The 17,902-nt window shown below is 42.9% G+C and overlaps 1 protein-coding gene across 1 annotated transcript in view; it reads right to left on the bottom strand.

Moving 5' to 3' along the window:
- The window catches only part of LOC126190908 (synaptic vesicle glycoprotein 2A-like), a 188,471-nt gene that overhangs the window by 138,313 nt on the left and 32,256 nt on the right, over positions 1 to 17,902 (bottom strand). Inside the window, exon 2 of the mRNA XM_049931538.1 lies at positions 5,035 to 5,088. Coding sequence (XP_049787495.1) covers positions 5,035 to 5,088 — 54 coding nt within the window. The remainder of the gene's footprint in view (positions 1 to 5,034; positions 5,089 to 17,902) is intronic.

Here is a 17,902-nt window from a genome sequence, read left to right as displayed (position 1 = left end):
GGAGGGGTTTTGGAAAAGGATGAAGTAAAAAGACTGGGTGTGATGGCAGAAGGACTGTGTAGTGCTGGAACAGGAACAGGGAAAGGGCTGGATGGGTGATGACAATGACTAATGAAGGTTGAGGTCAGGAGGGTTACTGGAATATAGGATATATTGTAGGGAAAGTTCCCACCTGCACAATTCAAAAAAGCTGGTATTGGTGAAAACGATCAATATGTCACAAGCTGTAAAGCAGTCACTGAAATGAAAGATGTCATGTTTTTCAGCATGCTCAGCAACAGGGTGATCAACTTGTTTCTTGGCCACAGTTTGTCGGTGGCCATAGATGCGGACAGACAGCTTGTTCGTTGTCGTGCCCACATAGAATGCAGCACAGTGGTTGCAACTTAGATTGTAGATCATGTGACTTGTTTCATGAATAGCCCTGCCTTTAATGGAAAAGGTGATGTTTGTGACCGGACTGGAGTAGGTAGTTGTGAGAGGATGTATGGGACAGGTCTTGCATCTACGTCTATTACAGGAGTATGAGCCATGAGATAAGGAGTTGGGAGCAGGGGTTGAGTAGGGATGGACGAGTATATTGTGCAGGTTCTGTTGAAGGCATAATACCACTGTGGGAGGGGTGGGAAGGATAGTGGACAGGGCATTTCCCATTTCAGGGCATGACAAGAGGTAGTGAAAACCATGGCAGAGAATGTAATTCAGTTGGTCCGTTTCTGGGTTATCCTGAATTATGAGGGGAAGGCTCATCTGTGGCCAGACAGTGGGACTTTGGAAGGTGGTGGGAGACTGAAAAGATAAGGCACGGGAGATTTGTTTTTGTACAAGGTCTGTGAAGGCTTCAGTGAGACCCTCAGTATATCTTGAGAGGGACCGCTTGTCATTGCAGATGCGATGACCAATGGTGGCTAGGCTGTATGGAAGGGGCTTCTCAGTATGGAACAGGTGGCAACTGTCCAAGTGGAGGTATTGCTGGTGGTTAGTAGGTTTGTTATGGATGGAGGTACTGATGTAGCCATCTTTGAGGTGGAGGTCAGCTTCTAGGAAGGTGTTTTGTTGGGTTGTGTGGGACCAGGTGAAGCAAATGGGGGAGAAGTAGTTGAAGTTCTGGAGGAATGTGGACAGAATGTCCTCACCCTCGATCCAGATAGCAAAGATGTCGCAATGAATTTGAACCCGGTGAGGGGTTTAGGACTCTGGGTGTTTAGGAAGGATTCCTGTAGATGGCCAATGACTATGTTGGCATATGATGGTGCCATGTGGGTGCCCATAGCTGCACCCCAGATTTGTTTGTAGGTAATGCTTTCAAAGGAGAAGTACTTGTGGGTGAGGGTATAGTTAGTCATGGTGACTAAGAAGGAGGTTGTTGCTAGTGTTCAGTAGTGGTAAGGCCATGGACATTAGGGATGTTAGTGTAAAGGAAGGTGTAATCAATAGTGATGAGGATGGCACCATGTGGTAAAGGGACAGGAAGTGTGGAGAGTCAGTGGAGGAAATGGTTGGTATCTTTCATATAGGAGGGTAGATTCTGGGTAATAGGTTAAAGCTGTCGGTTTATGAGAGCAGAGATTCTCACAGTGGGGGCACAGTAACTTGCCACAATGGGGCATCCTGGATGGTTTGGTTTATGGACTCTACGAAGCATGAAGAAGATAGGAGTGTAGAGAGTGGTAGGGGTGAGGAGAGAGATGGGCTCCAGGGAAAGGTTCTGGGATGGGTCTAAGGGTTTGAGGGGAGACTGGAGATCCTGCTGGATTTCTGGAATGAGTTCACCGTGGCAAGACTTGTAGGTGGCTGTATGTGACAGTCAGCAGAGCCCTTCTGCCAGCTAACCCTTGCAGTTCAAAACAATAGTGGTGGAGCCTTTGTGCACAGCTAGGATTGAAAGGTAGGCATCAATTTTTAGATGGTGGACCACAGCTCTTACTGCAGATGTAAGGTTAGTTTGCATGTTGAGGGATTTGGGGAATGATGGTGAGGCAAGGTTCAAGGTTAAGAAATTCTGGAAAGTTAACAGGGCTTGTTTTGAGGGCTGAGGGTGGATCACAGTTGGATGGAGGAGTGAACTAAGTTAGGCAGGGTTCAATATTGGTCTTTGGTTGAGTTGGAGTGGTGGGGTTGGTGGCAAAAAAGCGTTTTCACTGTAGGGACCGGGAGAAGGAGAGAAGGTCTTTAACAAGTCTTGGATGATGTAATTTGGGAGTGTGGCAAAAGGTGAGGCCTTTGGAAAGGACTGATATTTCTGTGGAGCTAAGGCTTCTGGAGGAAAGGTTCATGACTGTGTTTTGGGTCTGTTCAGGCTCTGGACTCTGTGTGGTGGTGGGAGGGAGTTTTGGAAAGTGGGGTACATGTAGTAGGTCTGCAAGATATGGTTTGTCATCTATGGGGAGACATGGGGGAGGTTTGGAGGTTGTTGCAGCAGTGATGGACAGTGGTACTCGAAGGCAGGAGTAGGAAGTGAGCAGGGTGGAGAGCTTTTTAAGGTGGCTATGTGCATGTTGCTCTAATTTCTGGAAGGTAAGAGTTTCAATGTGTGTTATGGGTTTCAGGAATTTGGGACTGCTTGGCAGGGGAATTTTGTGGATCATGAGAACATACTGCAAGGAGGTTTGGGCTTGGTTGATATGGTTTTGCAGGACTATGTTGGTGAGAGCTAAGGATTGACATAATCTGAACAGGTGGAGGTCATTGCAGAAGAAGGGGTGGCAGCCGGAGATGGATAATTTGGTATTAAGGCCATTTGGGGGGGATTCTATGAGACAGGCAACAACACAGGAACAGTATATGGGGCTGGAAGGAGCAAGGATTAGGGGATTTTGGATGAAGAGAAACAAAATAAATGACATTCTTAAACTAACCTTCACCCCTGAACAAATCATAATACAAAAATCAGTAGTGCCAGCATTATGCAAATGTCATAAAAAAACAACAAAGTTTCATAATATTGCCTTGAATTAACTTACCAAAGTACACTGAGCTATGGAATACCAGTTAATGAGTAAATATGCAAAAATAGTACTGAAAAAATCATTAACAAAAAATCAAACCTCACTGAAAAAACTTTCATTAAGGATGTTAAATGACCTTTATAACTAGAACGGAGTCCATAACCAGCAAGGATCCAAATCTTGCAGCAAAAACTTCTGTCAAAAATTTGATGTAACCTATAAACGAGAACAAAGTCCACACTACCAAGTGCCCAAAGCTTGCTGCATAAGATGATATTGAAATCTTCACTTAAACCATACGACTAAAATGAAATGCCCAATACCAGGAAACCAAAACTCGCTATAGAAACTGATATCAGCTTTTTCACTTGATCAATGTAGCTAGAATGAAGACCACAATACCAAGAAATCAAACTCCAAAAGTTAGATGTATGGGCCACAATTTTTGTCTCATTGTAATCCATGGCATGACCAGTGGAAATACAGTGTTTGGAGATGGCAGACTTACAAGGCTGAAAAAGGCAAGTATGCTGCTGATGTTCTACAATGTCTAACTTTTGGAGATCTATTATTAATGAATCCGTGGTAATACAGCTGTCTGACAATGAGTCTCTTATTAATCGTGACGGCGGTTACCAGTTGAATTCAGAATGGAATCCAGTTGTCGAAAAACTTCGTGTCCTCCGTAGCTGGCTTAGTTCTGTGATGGAACCATGTGAAGACAATCAAATTGATGTCGATGCAGTGAGTTTTCACCATGGAGAGCGCGCGGTGCAGCAGAATCGAATGCACTCAAGTAGCATGCACACAATGCCAAGTGAATCCACCACGCATGTGCCGGAGGGGCCTTAAATACCAGAGCTCAGGGAGTTTTCACCAGTATCACGTGAAGATGGCCAGAAGACTGCGCCGTAATATTGTGGCAGGAAGTTGCAAATATCTGGCTGTTCGCTCAAAATTTTGTGGAACAAAAAGACTGCAGTTTTCTCTTTTTCATTACTGTCATCATTGAGTTAGACAGACATATATTGAGAAGTAGCTGATGGAATAATTCAGTGTTAGATGAATAGTTATACATACACTTTTCTGTATTTCTCAACATTGGGAGCAAATTAGAAATTTAAAATTTTACACACTATAAATACATATGCGACTGGAACTTTCACTGGTCATCATTTCCACAAAATCCATACAAACATTGTAGACATTTATAAGCATACATATTCATAAAAAGTACAGCATTCATCAATCTGAAGATTGTTTTGAACACCACAGTTGTTAGACATGGTCCTGTTAAAGATAGTGTGCCGCTGCCTTTCTCCACCCTCCAAACTGACTCACCCAGCCAGTTATGAGGCGAGGGTGGGGGTGGGGGTGGGGGGGACCTACAGTTCAAGATGGGCTCCAAATGTCATTGTGGCTTGGCCTTTTTCACATCAACTAACATTGGCAGAGGTGCAAGAAGTGACATGCGACAGATAAAAATCCTAGAACTAGCTGGCAACCACATGAACTGACAACTTACAACTGGTACCAAAATAAACATTTAGTTTTGATGTGTAAGTTCAAATTTACCACAAGTTTCTGTTTTCACTCATTATCAAGATATAGTCTTGTGAAATCAGGTTAATGTTTTCAAAACACCCTTTATATTAACAATTAACAAAAATTATCAGTTTTTGAAAGTATAAAATAATTGGAGCGATAAAAAATATATTCACCAAGTGACTGTAGGACACAAAACACATATAAAACTTCAGGAATTGGGCAAGCTTTTGGAGCCACTGATTTCAAAAGCTTGTACATTTCCTTAGCTTTATTTGTTTTTTCTTCTGTCACTGCTTATTGAGTAGATGTTTTTATCTATTCAATTATATTTTATTTATATTAGCTATACATACATATGCATTTTTGTTAAGTTCAAATTAATCCACAATTTTAACTGTTTCAGTTTCAAAAACTGGTACTGCTGTTCCACTGCAAAGTGCAAAAGCAAAATAGTCTTCTTCCTGCCTCTGGAGCTGTAGTTCTAAGATTGCAGCCCCTTGGTATTGCCGCTAGAGCAGCTGCTCGATCTCAAGCTTACCTGTTAAGGAGGCAGCTGTTTCAAAGTCTGCAGCATCCTTCAGCTCTACAGGAACTGAAAGGATAATCACACACATTTAATTACAGAGCTTCAGATTATAACAAGTAGACTAAGCTATATTTGACAGCTATTACATTTTCAATTGCTTTTAATAACAATCAGGAATGACTCATAATTAAAGGCTCCAAAAGATATATTAAAACATTTTTCAAAAATGTATTACAAAATATAAATTATCAGAAATCATTTCAAATATTTTCCACATGGATGTAAATGAATACTGTCAAATTTTTTAGAATATTATAAGGCAGCACCTTGAAATGCCAGTTAACTCCATTTAGCTAAGGTTTGAGAAATGGCTTCTGTGAAATACAGGTCTTATGGGCCTCTAGAAGGCTCAACTCTATGAATCTAAGGGAGTCATCAGCTTGCATACATTTTCATGTTCCACTATTTACATTGACTGGGAATCAACGGCATTGCTGAACCTACACTTTCATATCCTTGTTTCTGTACCTCTTATTGTTATTTTATGTGTCATTAATCAGTGTGTAATATTAGTGCTTTGATATTGTTTAAGATACTTTTTTTCTGGTACTGGAAATTTGTCTACTGTAGTACAGGCATGCTAAGTTTGTAACCTCTCACCAAGATGCACTAGTACACAGCAACTATTTCACCATCTACCGTGACTTTCATTAATGATTAGATGCAACACAAGTATGAACATGTATTGTTACTTAACATGCCATCAAGTTCCTTGCTTGGTAACAGTATTTGATGATGGTTTGGAGCAGAATGACAGGTCTAAACTAGAGGCTCAGATGACTCCGTGTTGGAATCAGGTGCGATTTCTCGATCTTCGCTATCAGGTGTAGAATTGTAGGGTTCCCCTTAATAGGACAGGCAGGAAGCGGTTACTAGGGTAGCGGATTATATGTGGTGTTGACATGTTTTTTTTTTGTTAGAGACACCACCCTCGGGATCAGTGACGAACTGGCTGTCAAAATTGAAGTTACATTGTACACAGTGTTCTCAGATAATGCTTCTCCTTGCAGAAAAGGTACAGAAATGGTTAACATGGTATTAGTAAACCACAGGAGCATGCAGTGCCCCAGAATTAGTATTGCTTATTGAAGGTTATAATGCCCAGATAATATCTCGAACATAAAGCTGGCTAAAGCCAGACGAGAATAGCAATGCAATCCCAAGTTCATGTTGGAATATTTATCATAAGGATAGGCTAGTTGTCCATGGTGGCACCATATTTACTGCAGTCAATAGTTGGATAATATCCGGTGAGGTTATCACAGATTCAGAATATGAATTAATCTGTGTGAAGTTAAGCCTCGAAGATCAGTCAGAAGTTGTAATTGATACTTTTATAAATGCCTGGGTGAGGGGGCTGTAGCGCTAGAGCACTTCGGAAAGAGCTTACAGAATATCATTAATAATTTTCCTCATCATGCTTTAGTAATTGGCAGTGACTTCAACTTGCCAGGCTCCATAAATGTTGGGAGAGTCATGCTATGAAAATTGGTGCCAGAGAGAGGAGTTCGTGTTACGTTATTGTGAATTACAGTCCAAAAATTACTTCAAGCTGATAATTAGAGTACCAACTCATGAAGGTAATGCATGTTAGACCTTTTTGCAAGAAACAGACCTGAATTACCACATTAGTTAACACAGAGGAAGAGAGGAAGGTGTCACTGATCATACGGCCTTGACTGCAACTACGACTATGGGTTTTACAAGGAATGACGAACTGCAGAGTAACTGAGTAGCCAGCATCAAATATTCAATGATGAGGATGAAATCAATCAGTCAATCAACCAATCTCTTTATTTATTCATTAACAATATACATTGTATGGATGTAGTCAATTAAAATATAATTTCTTATATTTCATTTGTTTCAAAAACATGAATAATAAATACAAATATTTTATATCAGTATATATAAATAATATTACTTTTCCATATTCAGATATTCTTCAATGTGATAAAAACTATGTGTTAGTAAAAATAGTTTAAGATCAACCTCAAATTTATGAAATTCTTTAATTTTCTTTATTGTAGCAGGCAGTGCACTATAAAATATTTTGGGCTGGTAGTTTACACTTTTTTGTAGAGCGCTCCTTTGTGGGTGTCTCTGTGATAATCATCTCTGTTCCTTGTTTCATGGTTATGAACCTGATTATTTAATGTTGAAAATTTCTGGTGATTTTTCAGAAAGCAGACACATTCGTAGATGTATAAGCTAGGAAGAGTCATTATTTTAAATTCTTTAAATATTTCCCTGCATGACACTCTACAAGGAACCGCTTTCATTATTCTAATAGCTCTTTTTTGAAGTTTGAAAGCTTGTTTTGCCATTCCTGTATTTTTCCAGATCACACCATATCTAAGCAAACTGTTCATATAAGCATAATAGGCACAGACCAATGATTCAGTGTTGCAACAGTCCCAAAGCATTCTTAGCACACAGCAGCATTTACTTAGTTTTTACTCAAAATTTCTAGATGTTTTTTCCCATCTCAAGTGCTCATCCACCCATATACATAGGCGTTTTGTGTATGGAGCTTGTGCAATAACATAGTTCACTAACTCAGCTTTTACTCTTCCTCTAGCTTTACTTTTAATATTACTGAAATTCATCAATACCGTTTTATCCTTATTTATGATCAAAGCATTATCGCTAAACCATTTTCCTGTCTCATTTATTGTCCTAGAGACACTCTGCTGTAAATTATCCTTGATATATCCTTTTACAAAAATGCTAGTGTCATTAGCAAACATCACCTTTTCTGCAACTGTCATATGGTTTGGCAAATCGTTTATATACACCAAGAACAACAGAGGGCCTAGCATGGAACCGTGGGGGCACTCCATAGCTAGTTTTTTTGAAATCTGCAAGATACTCTTTCCCTTCGTAATGTATTTGTTCTTTCTGTTATCTATCAGAGAGATAAGACTTGAACCATTTGAAGGCAAGTCCCTGGACCCCATAAAGTTCTAGTTTCATAAGCAATAAGTCATGGCTGATTAGATCAAACGTTTTAGATAACTCTAAGAATATCCCACAGCTTAATTCATTATTGTCCAAGGTATTTAGGACCATTTTCATGAATTGGAAGACTGCCATTTCTGTGGACGTGTTCTTTCTAAACCCATTTTGAGCATTAGTCAGTATTTTATTTTTATTCAAGAAGTCAGCTAGCCTTTCATACATTACTCTTTCAATTACTTTATAAAAACCTGACAATAATGACAGTGGACTACAATTATTTATGTCAACTGTACTATCCTTTACGTGAAGTGGCTTTATTATGGAGAGTTTTAGTTTCGATGGGAACACTCCTGTCCTGAAAGAAGTATTAATAATGTCAGTTAGGTGAGTATCTATACTGGTAGAACTATGTTTGATTACCTTTTCTGGAATTCCGTCAATACCACAAGACATTTTATTTTTTAGTTTATTAATAGCATTTCTAACTTCACATCCTGTTACTGGGTACAGAAACATCGTCTTTTCACAAGTTGGTACTTTTATGTTTTTGTTGTTTGAATTGCACAGACTTTTAATTAGGTTCAGTGCTATGTTCACATAATGTTCATTGAATATATTCACCATCTGTTGAGCACCTTGTATCACTTTACCCTCACTTTTAATTTTGAAATTATTGGTCTTGGTTTTACGTTTTCCTATGCTATTGTTTATAACCTCCCAAATCGATTTTGATTTATTCTTCCCTTGTTAATTCCCTTGTTAATGTATGAACCATTGCTTAGCCTTTTTGCTGCCTGTAAAACTTTCCTATAGACCCTTCTATATTTCCTACAATGTGGTTTTATTGTTGTACTTATTTTAGCGTGTTTGCTTAGGTTTCAAAGAGTGATTGCTGATTTTTTAATTCCTTGTGTTACCCATGTGTTTGTCTTCTCACTAACTTTAATTCTTTTTAACGGGAATGCCACATCATAGCAATATTTATAATCAGTAAGGAAACTGTAAGACTTTTTGTCTACATCATCAGTTTCTTCTATGCCCCAGTGCACCCTTTTTAGCATACTATTAAAAACCCTTATGTTGTTTGCATTAATAAGTCTTCTTTGTACATATTTTTCAGGGACTGCATTTCTTATTTTTCTCATTCCTTGTCATTTTTAAAGCCATATGGTCAGAAAAGCCTGTATCTATTACTTCAATATTGTACTCACATTGTGTGGAACACAAAAGGAAAATATTCAAAAGCATTGTTCAATATGCCTTGGACAAGTATGTTCCATGCAAGGTCTTAACCCTTTCATGGTTGTTGGGACATATATCTCCCACTACTTTCGGACATGATTTTAAACACTGCTATGTGAGTTGCATACTTCTGCATAGTGCTGTCATCTGTTGGCAGCCCTTCTGAACTTGGAAAAAAATAGAAGCATTGAAGGCTGTGACTGGTGAAATGGGCTGCCGCATCGTTTTCGTGCCGTAACTATTGGATCTTGTGTCTCGAGATGGTTTTCGCCCTTTTCTTCCTGCTAAAACGGCTTTCGTAATTTTCTTGCTACCAAAAATGTCTGAAGTAACTATTTTTGCTAGTTTATGTTCCTTAGATATTTACAGACAATAACTATGCTTTCTAAGACTCATTTTTCAGTGTATTTACAATTAGCGGGATGTATGTATCCCTGTGACCATTGTGTGGCTCTATATGGCCTCTATGTTGCGATACTGTAGTTATCTTATTTCATAGAAATACAGTTTTTCTGTATATTTTTGTGCTAATGAAAGCACAGTGTGTGGTTTACAACAGTTACCTATAATTTTTATTACAGACACCGTGAGACAGCGAAATCCTGGATTTTTATTTTCACTGCCAGATAACCCAGAAAGTTCAGAAATTGAAGCTGATGACGATGATATTTGCAAAGAATTTTCATTTTGTAATTGTTTATCTGCTCCAAGCATCTCATTAGAAATGTGGACAGGCAGTCTTATAGAACAGATTGGTACCAATGATGTATTAAATCCTGATTCATTGATAGATGAAAACAACTGAAGTGAATTGTGAATAAAATGATGAAACTGCTGAATCTACAGATACTGATTGGGATGATGATGTAACACAGTTTGAAGGACTAAATTTACCTTCAGTGTTTGAACCAAAATCAACAACAAATGTCACTTTGACAGACAATGAATTTGTGTATTTTGACCAATTATTTGATGATTCTATGATATAGCAGACCTGCTTTCAAACAAATCTGTATACTGAACAGAAGAATAGTGCACTATGGAAAGAGCTCACAATTCAGGAAATTGCGGCATCTCTGACGCGAAATGACACGTCTTTGATTATTCTCTTTGGCTTTGCATTCTGTTCTTGTTCACTTGTGTCGTGTTTCACATCCATTTCTGTATTCGCTCTGTTCAGTGCCAAAATAAATCTTAATTCCTACTCTAAAAGTGTGTTATTACAGTTCTACGTCACGTATAACCTGCAGTGGTGACCACGTCTTCAACATCGTGCTTTCATGAATTAGTTTTTGCTTACCTTCATCAGTAATAGACGAAGTGTGTTGGCCCACATTGTCTTGAAAACAATGGATCTACCAGTGTCGTTTTGTGCAATGTGTCGCACCCTAGCAATTGTGTTTGTGTTTTTAATAGTGTTCCTAATGTACAGTTGGTTAAAAGTGAACAATTTTCTGGCCCCTGCCATGACAGTGACCGCTTAACTGTTGCCAGCCCAACATGGCTGTCAAATGCTAACACACAGCAGGGCCTGCCACCCGGACAGTGCACGCCGCTCACCGACATAGTGATTCATGCGAAGGACTTAAGCTCATTTGTGTGGGGTCGCACGTTCTTACTTGCCTGACGTCATTGCACCCTCCAAACCTCCCCCTCCCCCCCCCCCTGCACATGGTCTCAGTGACACTCGTCGCTTCAGCCACACTGGTTGGTGTGACCATCACTCCGTTGTCACATCAAGATCGCTTTCCGCCCACTTCCGTAATGGCACCGGCCGTTTCGTCTGTGCCGGTTTCAGGATCAGCCCCCCTTGGCTGTTTCGTGACCACCTTCTACCCGCTGTTATACTGGCACCGGCCATTACGACTGTGCAGTGCCTGCTTCCAGGCCTGCAGTGGGATACATTGTGCCGCTGGTTGCACCAGCCCACACCCACACCTCTTCTTGTGCTGCTTGCAGCCGCACCTCCCCCCCCCCCCCTCCCATCAGACCACAGGCGACGCATTGCCCACCGCTACTGCACGCCTGGTGTCGGGGGCTCCCTCGACCTCCCAACCTCCGACATGGATCTGTGCCTGCCTGTGCTACATCAACAAGTGTTACGCAGCAGATTTCCTAAGCTGCCTGGGGGATTACCTTGGCTGCCTCTCTGCAGAACTGCTCCTGCCAGCAGCCTCCCTCTATGTTGAGCTGCACCTTTCCTGCTGTTGGTTCCATGCGGATGCAGTTGGACCTACAGGACGCACCTGCCCCCTCTTCACAGGATCCTCTTCTGCATTTTGATGATCTCTACCCCATTGACCTTAGAGGAACTGATGAGGCCTCAAGCCAAAGATGCGAACACATGACATCTGCTCTTGGACTACGGTTCTTCACTCATCATCAAACGTATTGTCCTGCACGGGTCATCAGTTCCTATCATCTGTGACATTTCTACTGGTTCATCCCACCCCTCGGTGCCTTCCCCCCTTTGGCAAGGGATTTTCAATGCTTTACATAGTCTTGCTCACCTTGGAACGAGGCAACGACATGCCTCGTAACCGAATGCTTCGTCTGGTCAGACTTGCAGCACGATTGCCACTCGTGGTCACACGCTTGCATTCCTTGTCAATAGAGAAAAGTGAGCAGACATGCGCAACCAACTTTAGGACAGTTTGATGTCACCAGCAGCCGCCTGTGCCACATGCACATTGGCGTGGTTGGTACTCTCCCCCTTTCCGAGGGATACAAATACATCCTTTCCGTGATCTACCTTGTCACCCGTCAGGTTGAGGCGGTACCCATGCTGAACATTACAGCTGAGACAATCGCTCGTGCATTATTTTGGTGTGGGTAGCTGGATTTGGTAGCCCCCTCTCATTTACCATGGACCAGGGCGGCCAATTCGAGTCATCGCTTTTCACTCGCCTGTGTCAGTTGTGTAGGGTGGCGAAATTTTACATGACTGCATACCATCCACAGCCCAATGGACTAGTCAAGCAATGGCACAGAACATTAAAAGCTGCACTCATGTGCCACGGTAGGCTTTGGTCTGAGGCTCTGCCGTGGGTATTGCTGGGAATCTGCTCCGCGCACAAGGAGGACCTCAATGCTTCGCTGGTGGAGGTCCTGTATGGTGAACCGCTCATCCTGCCTGCCAGATTCATTGAGGACACTTCTCTGACGTATGTTACCAACCTGCTGGCCCTCGTTGAATGAGTGTGTGCTCACATGGCCCGCCTTTGCCCGCCTCTACCTCGCGCGCACACCACGCCACAGGTGTTTGCTCATATGGACTTGAATTCTTCCGATTTCGTCATGTTGCAGGATGACCTGTTTGTGCAGCTCTGCAACCTCCACACTCCAGCCCACACCACGTATAATGCTGTGGGGTCAATACATTCATGATTCTCCTCAACGGCCTTCCGAGTACAGTTCCAGGTCAACGTTTAAAGCCTGTGTTGTCCCTCCCAGACCCACTCCTCGCCGCTCCCTGCCGACTTGCCTCCGCCAATGCCTCGCTTGCCACCGCCACCTCTGCGGCCCACATTGACTCACCACCACCTGTGCAGCTGCCCACCACGCGAGACCATGATGACGACATGCCCGAGTTGCACCCTTCACGGACTGGACACTGCCTCCGCCCACTGCACTGGCATGAAGATTTTTTTGTGGAGGTGTGCTAGCTACGTCTACCTGTGCTCTGCACTGCTGGGGGACGGGGGGGGGGGGGGTCTGTGGCATTTCTGATATGAAGTGACACTTCTTTGATTATTCTCTTTGGCTTTGTATCCATCCTTGTTCACTTCTGCCATGTTCGACATCCATTTCTGTATTCACTCTGTTCAGTGCTGAAATAAATGTTAATTCTTACTCTAAAACTGTGTTATTATGGTTCTACACCATGTATAACCCACAAAGTAAAGGATATTCTGGCATGATAATAGTAATGGATATCCATCAGTTATCTGATGCAGCCAGTTACTGGAACTCAGACCCACAACTACATGAAAATGCAATATTAATGTTCTGCCACTTACTCACTGTAAGAATATAATAAAGAACTTTCGCTGCAATGATAATTTGTTTCAGGCACCAAAAAATGATTGAATGTATAACAAGCTGTATAAAATCTGACCACTTATTTTGGCACTAAAAACCTGTTTAATACACTCCTGGAAATTGAAATAAGAACACAGTGAATTCATTGTCCCAGGAAGGGGAAACTTTATTGACACATTCCTGGGGTCAGATACATTACATGATCACACTGACAGAACCACAGGCACATAGACACAGGCAACAGAGCATGCACAATGTCGGCACTAGTACAGTGTATATCCACCTTTCGCAGCAATGCAGGCTGCTATTCTCCCAAGGAGACGATCGTAGAGATGCTGGATGTAGTCCTGTGGAACGGCTTGCCATGCCATTTCCGCCTGGCGCCTCAGTTGGACCAGCGTTCGTGCTGGACGTGCAGACCGCGTGAGACGACGCTTCATCCAGTCCCAAACATGCTCAATGGGGGACAGATCCGGAGATCTTGCTGGCCAGGGTAGTTGACTTACACCTTCTAGAGCACGTTGGGTGGCACGGGATACATGCGGATGTGCATTGTCCTGTTGGAACAGCAAGTTCCCTTGCCGGTCTAGGAATGGTAGAACGATGGGTTCAATGACGGTTTGGATGTACCGTGCACTATTCAGTGTCCCCTCGACGATCACCAGTGGTGTACGGGCAGTGTAGAAGATCGCTCCCCACACCATGATGCCGGGTGTTGGCCCTGTGTGCCTCGGTCGTATGCAGTCCTGATTGTGGCGCTCACCTGCACGGCACCAAACACGCATACGACCATCATTGGCACCAAGGCAGAAGCGACTCTCATCGCTGAAGACGACACGTCTCCATTCGTCCCTCCATTCACGCCTGTCGCGACACCACTGGAGGCGGGCTGCACGATGTTGGGGCGTGAGCGGAAGACAGCCTAACGGTGTGCGGGACCCTAGCCCAGCTTCATGGAGACGGTTGCGAATGGTCCTCGCCGATACCCCAGGAGCAACAGTGTCCCTAATTTGCTGGGAAGTGGTGGTGCGGTCCCCTACGGCACTGCGTAGGATCCTACGGTCTTGGCGTGCATCCGTGCATCGCTGCGGTCTGGTCCCAGGTCGACGGGCACGTGCACCTTCCGCCGACCACTGGCGACAACATCGATGTACTGTGGAGACCTCACGCCCCACGTGTTGAGCAATACGGCGGTACGTCCACCCGGCCTCCCGCATGCCCACTATATGCCCTCGCTCAAAGTCCGTCAACTGCACATACGGTTCACGTCCACGCTGTCGCGGCATGCTACCAGTGTTAAAGACTGCGATGGAGCTCCGTATGCCACGGCAAACTGGCTGACACTGACGGCGGCGGTGCACAAATGCTGCGCAGCTAGCGCCGTTCGACGGCCAACACCGCGGTTCCTGGTGTGTCCGCTGTGCCGTGCGTGTGATCATTGCTTGTACAGCCCTCTCACAGTGTCCGGAGCAAGTATGGTGGGTCTGACACACCGGTGTCAATGTGTTCTTTTTTCCATTTCCAGGAGTGTAGTTTGTCACCCGTCTGCTTCACTGCCTGTTGATGAGTCAATGGAAGCATCAAAGGTAGAACAAGTTTTAAACAGTACATGCCATTGAAACTCATCAAAAGAGGTTACAAAATTTGGTGTCTTGTTGATCCAGTCACAGGTTTCATTGCAAATTTTTAAGTTTAGACAGGTAAATCTGATGCCAGTGGAAGGGAATTCAAAGGCTGCCAGATGTGCAAAAGAGTTGTATTGGAATTGTGTAAACCTTTTTTCATCTCCAATACAATTGTTGTTTTGGACAATTTCTTGGTGACATTTACACTGATGAAAGTACTGCGATAAAAGGGCTTTATAGCTGTGGTACCTACAGAGGAGACAGAAAAGGACTAGGCTACCTGAAATTTTGTTGAGTTAATTACCTTGTCTAAGCCCTGGAGAATTCACATTTGTGTCAAATCTAGTGTTTCTGCTGTTCAGTGACAAGATGGCAAACTGACCTGTCTCCTTCCCACTGCACATAATCCAAAAGATGTTGTATTCATCAGAAGAAAACTACAAGATAGATCAACAATTAGGATTTCATATCCTGTTGTAGTACATGTTTATAATAGTACCATGGGTGGAGTAAACAGTTTTGATGAGCTAAGAGAATGATACATGATTGGCAGGCTATCAGTGAAATGGTGGAACAGACTTTTAATTTTTGTTGTCTTAGCCATTGTCAACTCCTATATATTATTTAAACTCTCAAGATGAAAAACAGACCAGTTATCATTTCAAATGAGATTGGCAACACAGCTGATAAATGGATTTTCACCCAGAGTGACAAAGGGTTCATCACCTGCTTACGAAGTCAGGCTTGTGAACATCAGAAGTCATATTCCAAAGGAACTTTAGGCCAGGAGGTGGTGTAGGTTTTGCAGTACAGAAGAGACTGAAAAGCGGACAAACTACGAGTATGTTTGTTCTTCCTGTAATGTTCCACACTGTATTTCACCTTGCTTTCACATATTTCACGTAAAGTAAATAATGTTCACTAACTTGTACCTGTAATGTGCCACTCTATATTTCACCCTGGCTTCACAAATTTCATGTAAAGTAACTGATGTTCTATTACACTGAAGCGCCAAAGAAACTGGTATAGGCATGCATATTCAAATACAGAGATCTGTAAACAGCCAGAATACGGTGCTGCGATCGCAATGCCTATATAAAACAAGTGTCTTTCGCAGTTGTTAGATCAGTTACTTCTGCTTCAATTGCAGGTTATCAAGATTTAAGTGAGTTTTAATGTTGTTTTATAGTCGGCACACGAGCGATGGGACAGACATCTCCGAGGTAGCGATGAAGTGGGGATTTTCCTGTACGACCATTACACAAGTGTACCATGAACATCAGGAATCCGGTAAAACATCAAATCTCCGACATCCCTGGGGCAAGGAAAAGGTCCTGCAACAATAGGACCAACGAAAACTGAAGAGAATCATTCAACATACCAAAAATTCAACCCTTCAGCAAATTGCTGCAGATTTCAAAGCTCAGCCATCGACAAGTGTCAGTGTGTAAACTATTCAACAAAACATCATTGATACGGGCTTTTGGTGCTGAAGGCTCACTCGTGTACCCTTGATGACTGCATGACACAAAGGTTCGCCTCGCCTGGGCCCGTAAACACTGACAATGAACTGTTGTAGACTGGAAACATTTTGCCTGGTCAGACGAGTCTCGTATCAAATTGTATTGAGTGGATGGACGTGTACGGGTATGGAGACAACCTCATGATTCCATGGACCCTGCGCCCGCATCTCGTGGTCGTGTGGTAGCGTTCTTGCTTCCCACGCCTGGGTTCCCGGGTTCGATTCCTGGCGGGGTCAGGGATTTTCTCTGCCTCGTGATGGCTGGGTGTTGTGTGCTGTCCTTAGGTTAGTTAGGTTTAAGTAGTTCTAAGTTCTAGGGGACTGATGACCATAGATGTTAAGTCCCAAAGTGCTCAGAGCCATTTGAACCATTTTTGAACCATGGACCCTGCATGTCAGCAGGGGACTGTTCAAGCTGGTGGAGGCCCTGTAATGGTGTGGAGTGTGTGCAGTTGGAGTGAATGGGGCCCCTGATACATCTAGATACGACTCTGACAGGTTACATGATGTAAGCATCCTGTCTGATCATCTGCATCCATTCATGTCCATTGTGCATTCCAACGGACTTTGGCAATTCCAGCAGGACAATGCGATACCCCACACACCCAGAATTGCTACAGTGTGGCTCCAAGAACACTATTTTAAGTTTAAACACTTCTGTTGGCCACCAAGCTCCCCAGACATGAATATTATTGAGCATATCTGGGATGCCTTGCAACATGCTGTCCAGAAGAGATCTCCACCCCTTTGTACTTTTACGGATCTATGGAGAGCCCTGCAGGATTCGTGGAATCAATCCCCTCCAGCACTACTTCAGACATTAGTCGAGTCCATGCCACATCGTGTTGCGGCACTTCTGTGTGCCCATGGGGAACCTACACAATATTAAAAAGGTGTACCTGTTTCTTTGGCTCTTCAGTCTACTTCAGTGCAGATGCACAAACACGCCCCACCTGCCGTGGGAATCTCAGAAGAGTGAATATGGAGGAAATGAACTGGGGTTGTGGATAGACGACAGTGTGGATCAGCCATGAGGTGAGCCGAGATAGTCCATGCAGACGCGATAACTCTGTGTACCGGATGGCGCAGTGGTTACTGCACCAGTATAGTAAGCAGGAGATCCCGGGTTCGACTCCTGGTCTGGTACACATTTTCACTTGTTGCCGCCAATTCCGTATAATGTCCCAGTGCAGCTGACAGCAGTGATCCCTCCCCACTCCTTTCCTTTCTTCCCCTCTCCACCTTCAATTTACATATAATTAATGTTCACTAACTTGCAAAATTTATTTTTATTGGAAATAATAATGGATTCAACATGTATATGTAATGGGAAAAATAACAAATTCATTACTCATTGAATAACGTTAAATACTGGGGCAAGTAAGCCTTGCTTGTAAGTATAGTATTAAAATATAATGATTTCATTCCG

The sequence above is a fragment of the Schistocerca cancellata genome, chromosome 6 (assembly GCF_023864275.1).
Source record: "Schistocerca cancellata isolate TAMUIC-IGC-003103 chromosome 6, iqSchCanc2.1, whole genome shotgun sequence".
NCBI lineage: Eukaryota > Metazoa > Arthropoda > Insecta > Orthoptera > Acrididae > Schistocerca > Schistocerca cancellata.
This window is presented reverse-complemented; position numbering and strand designations above follow the sequence as displayed.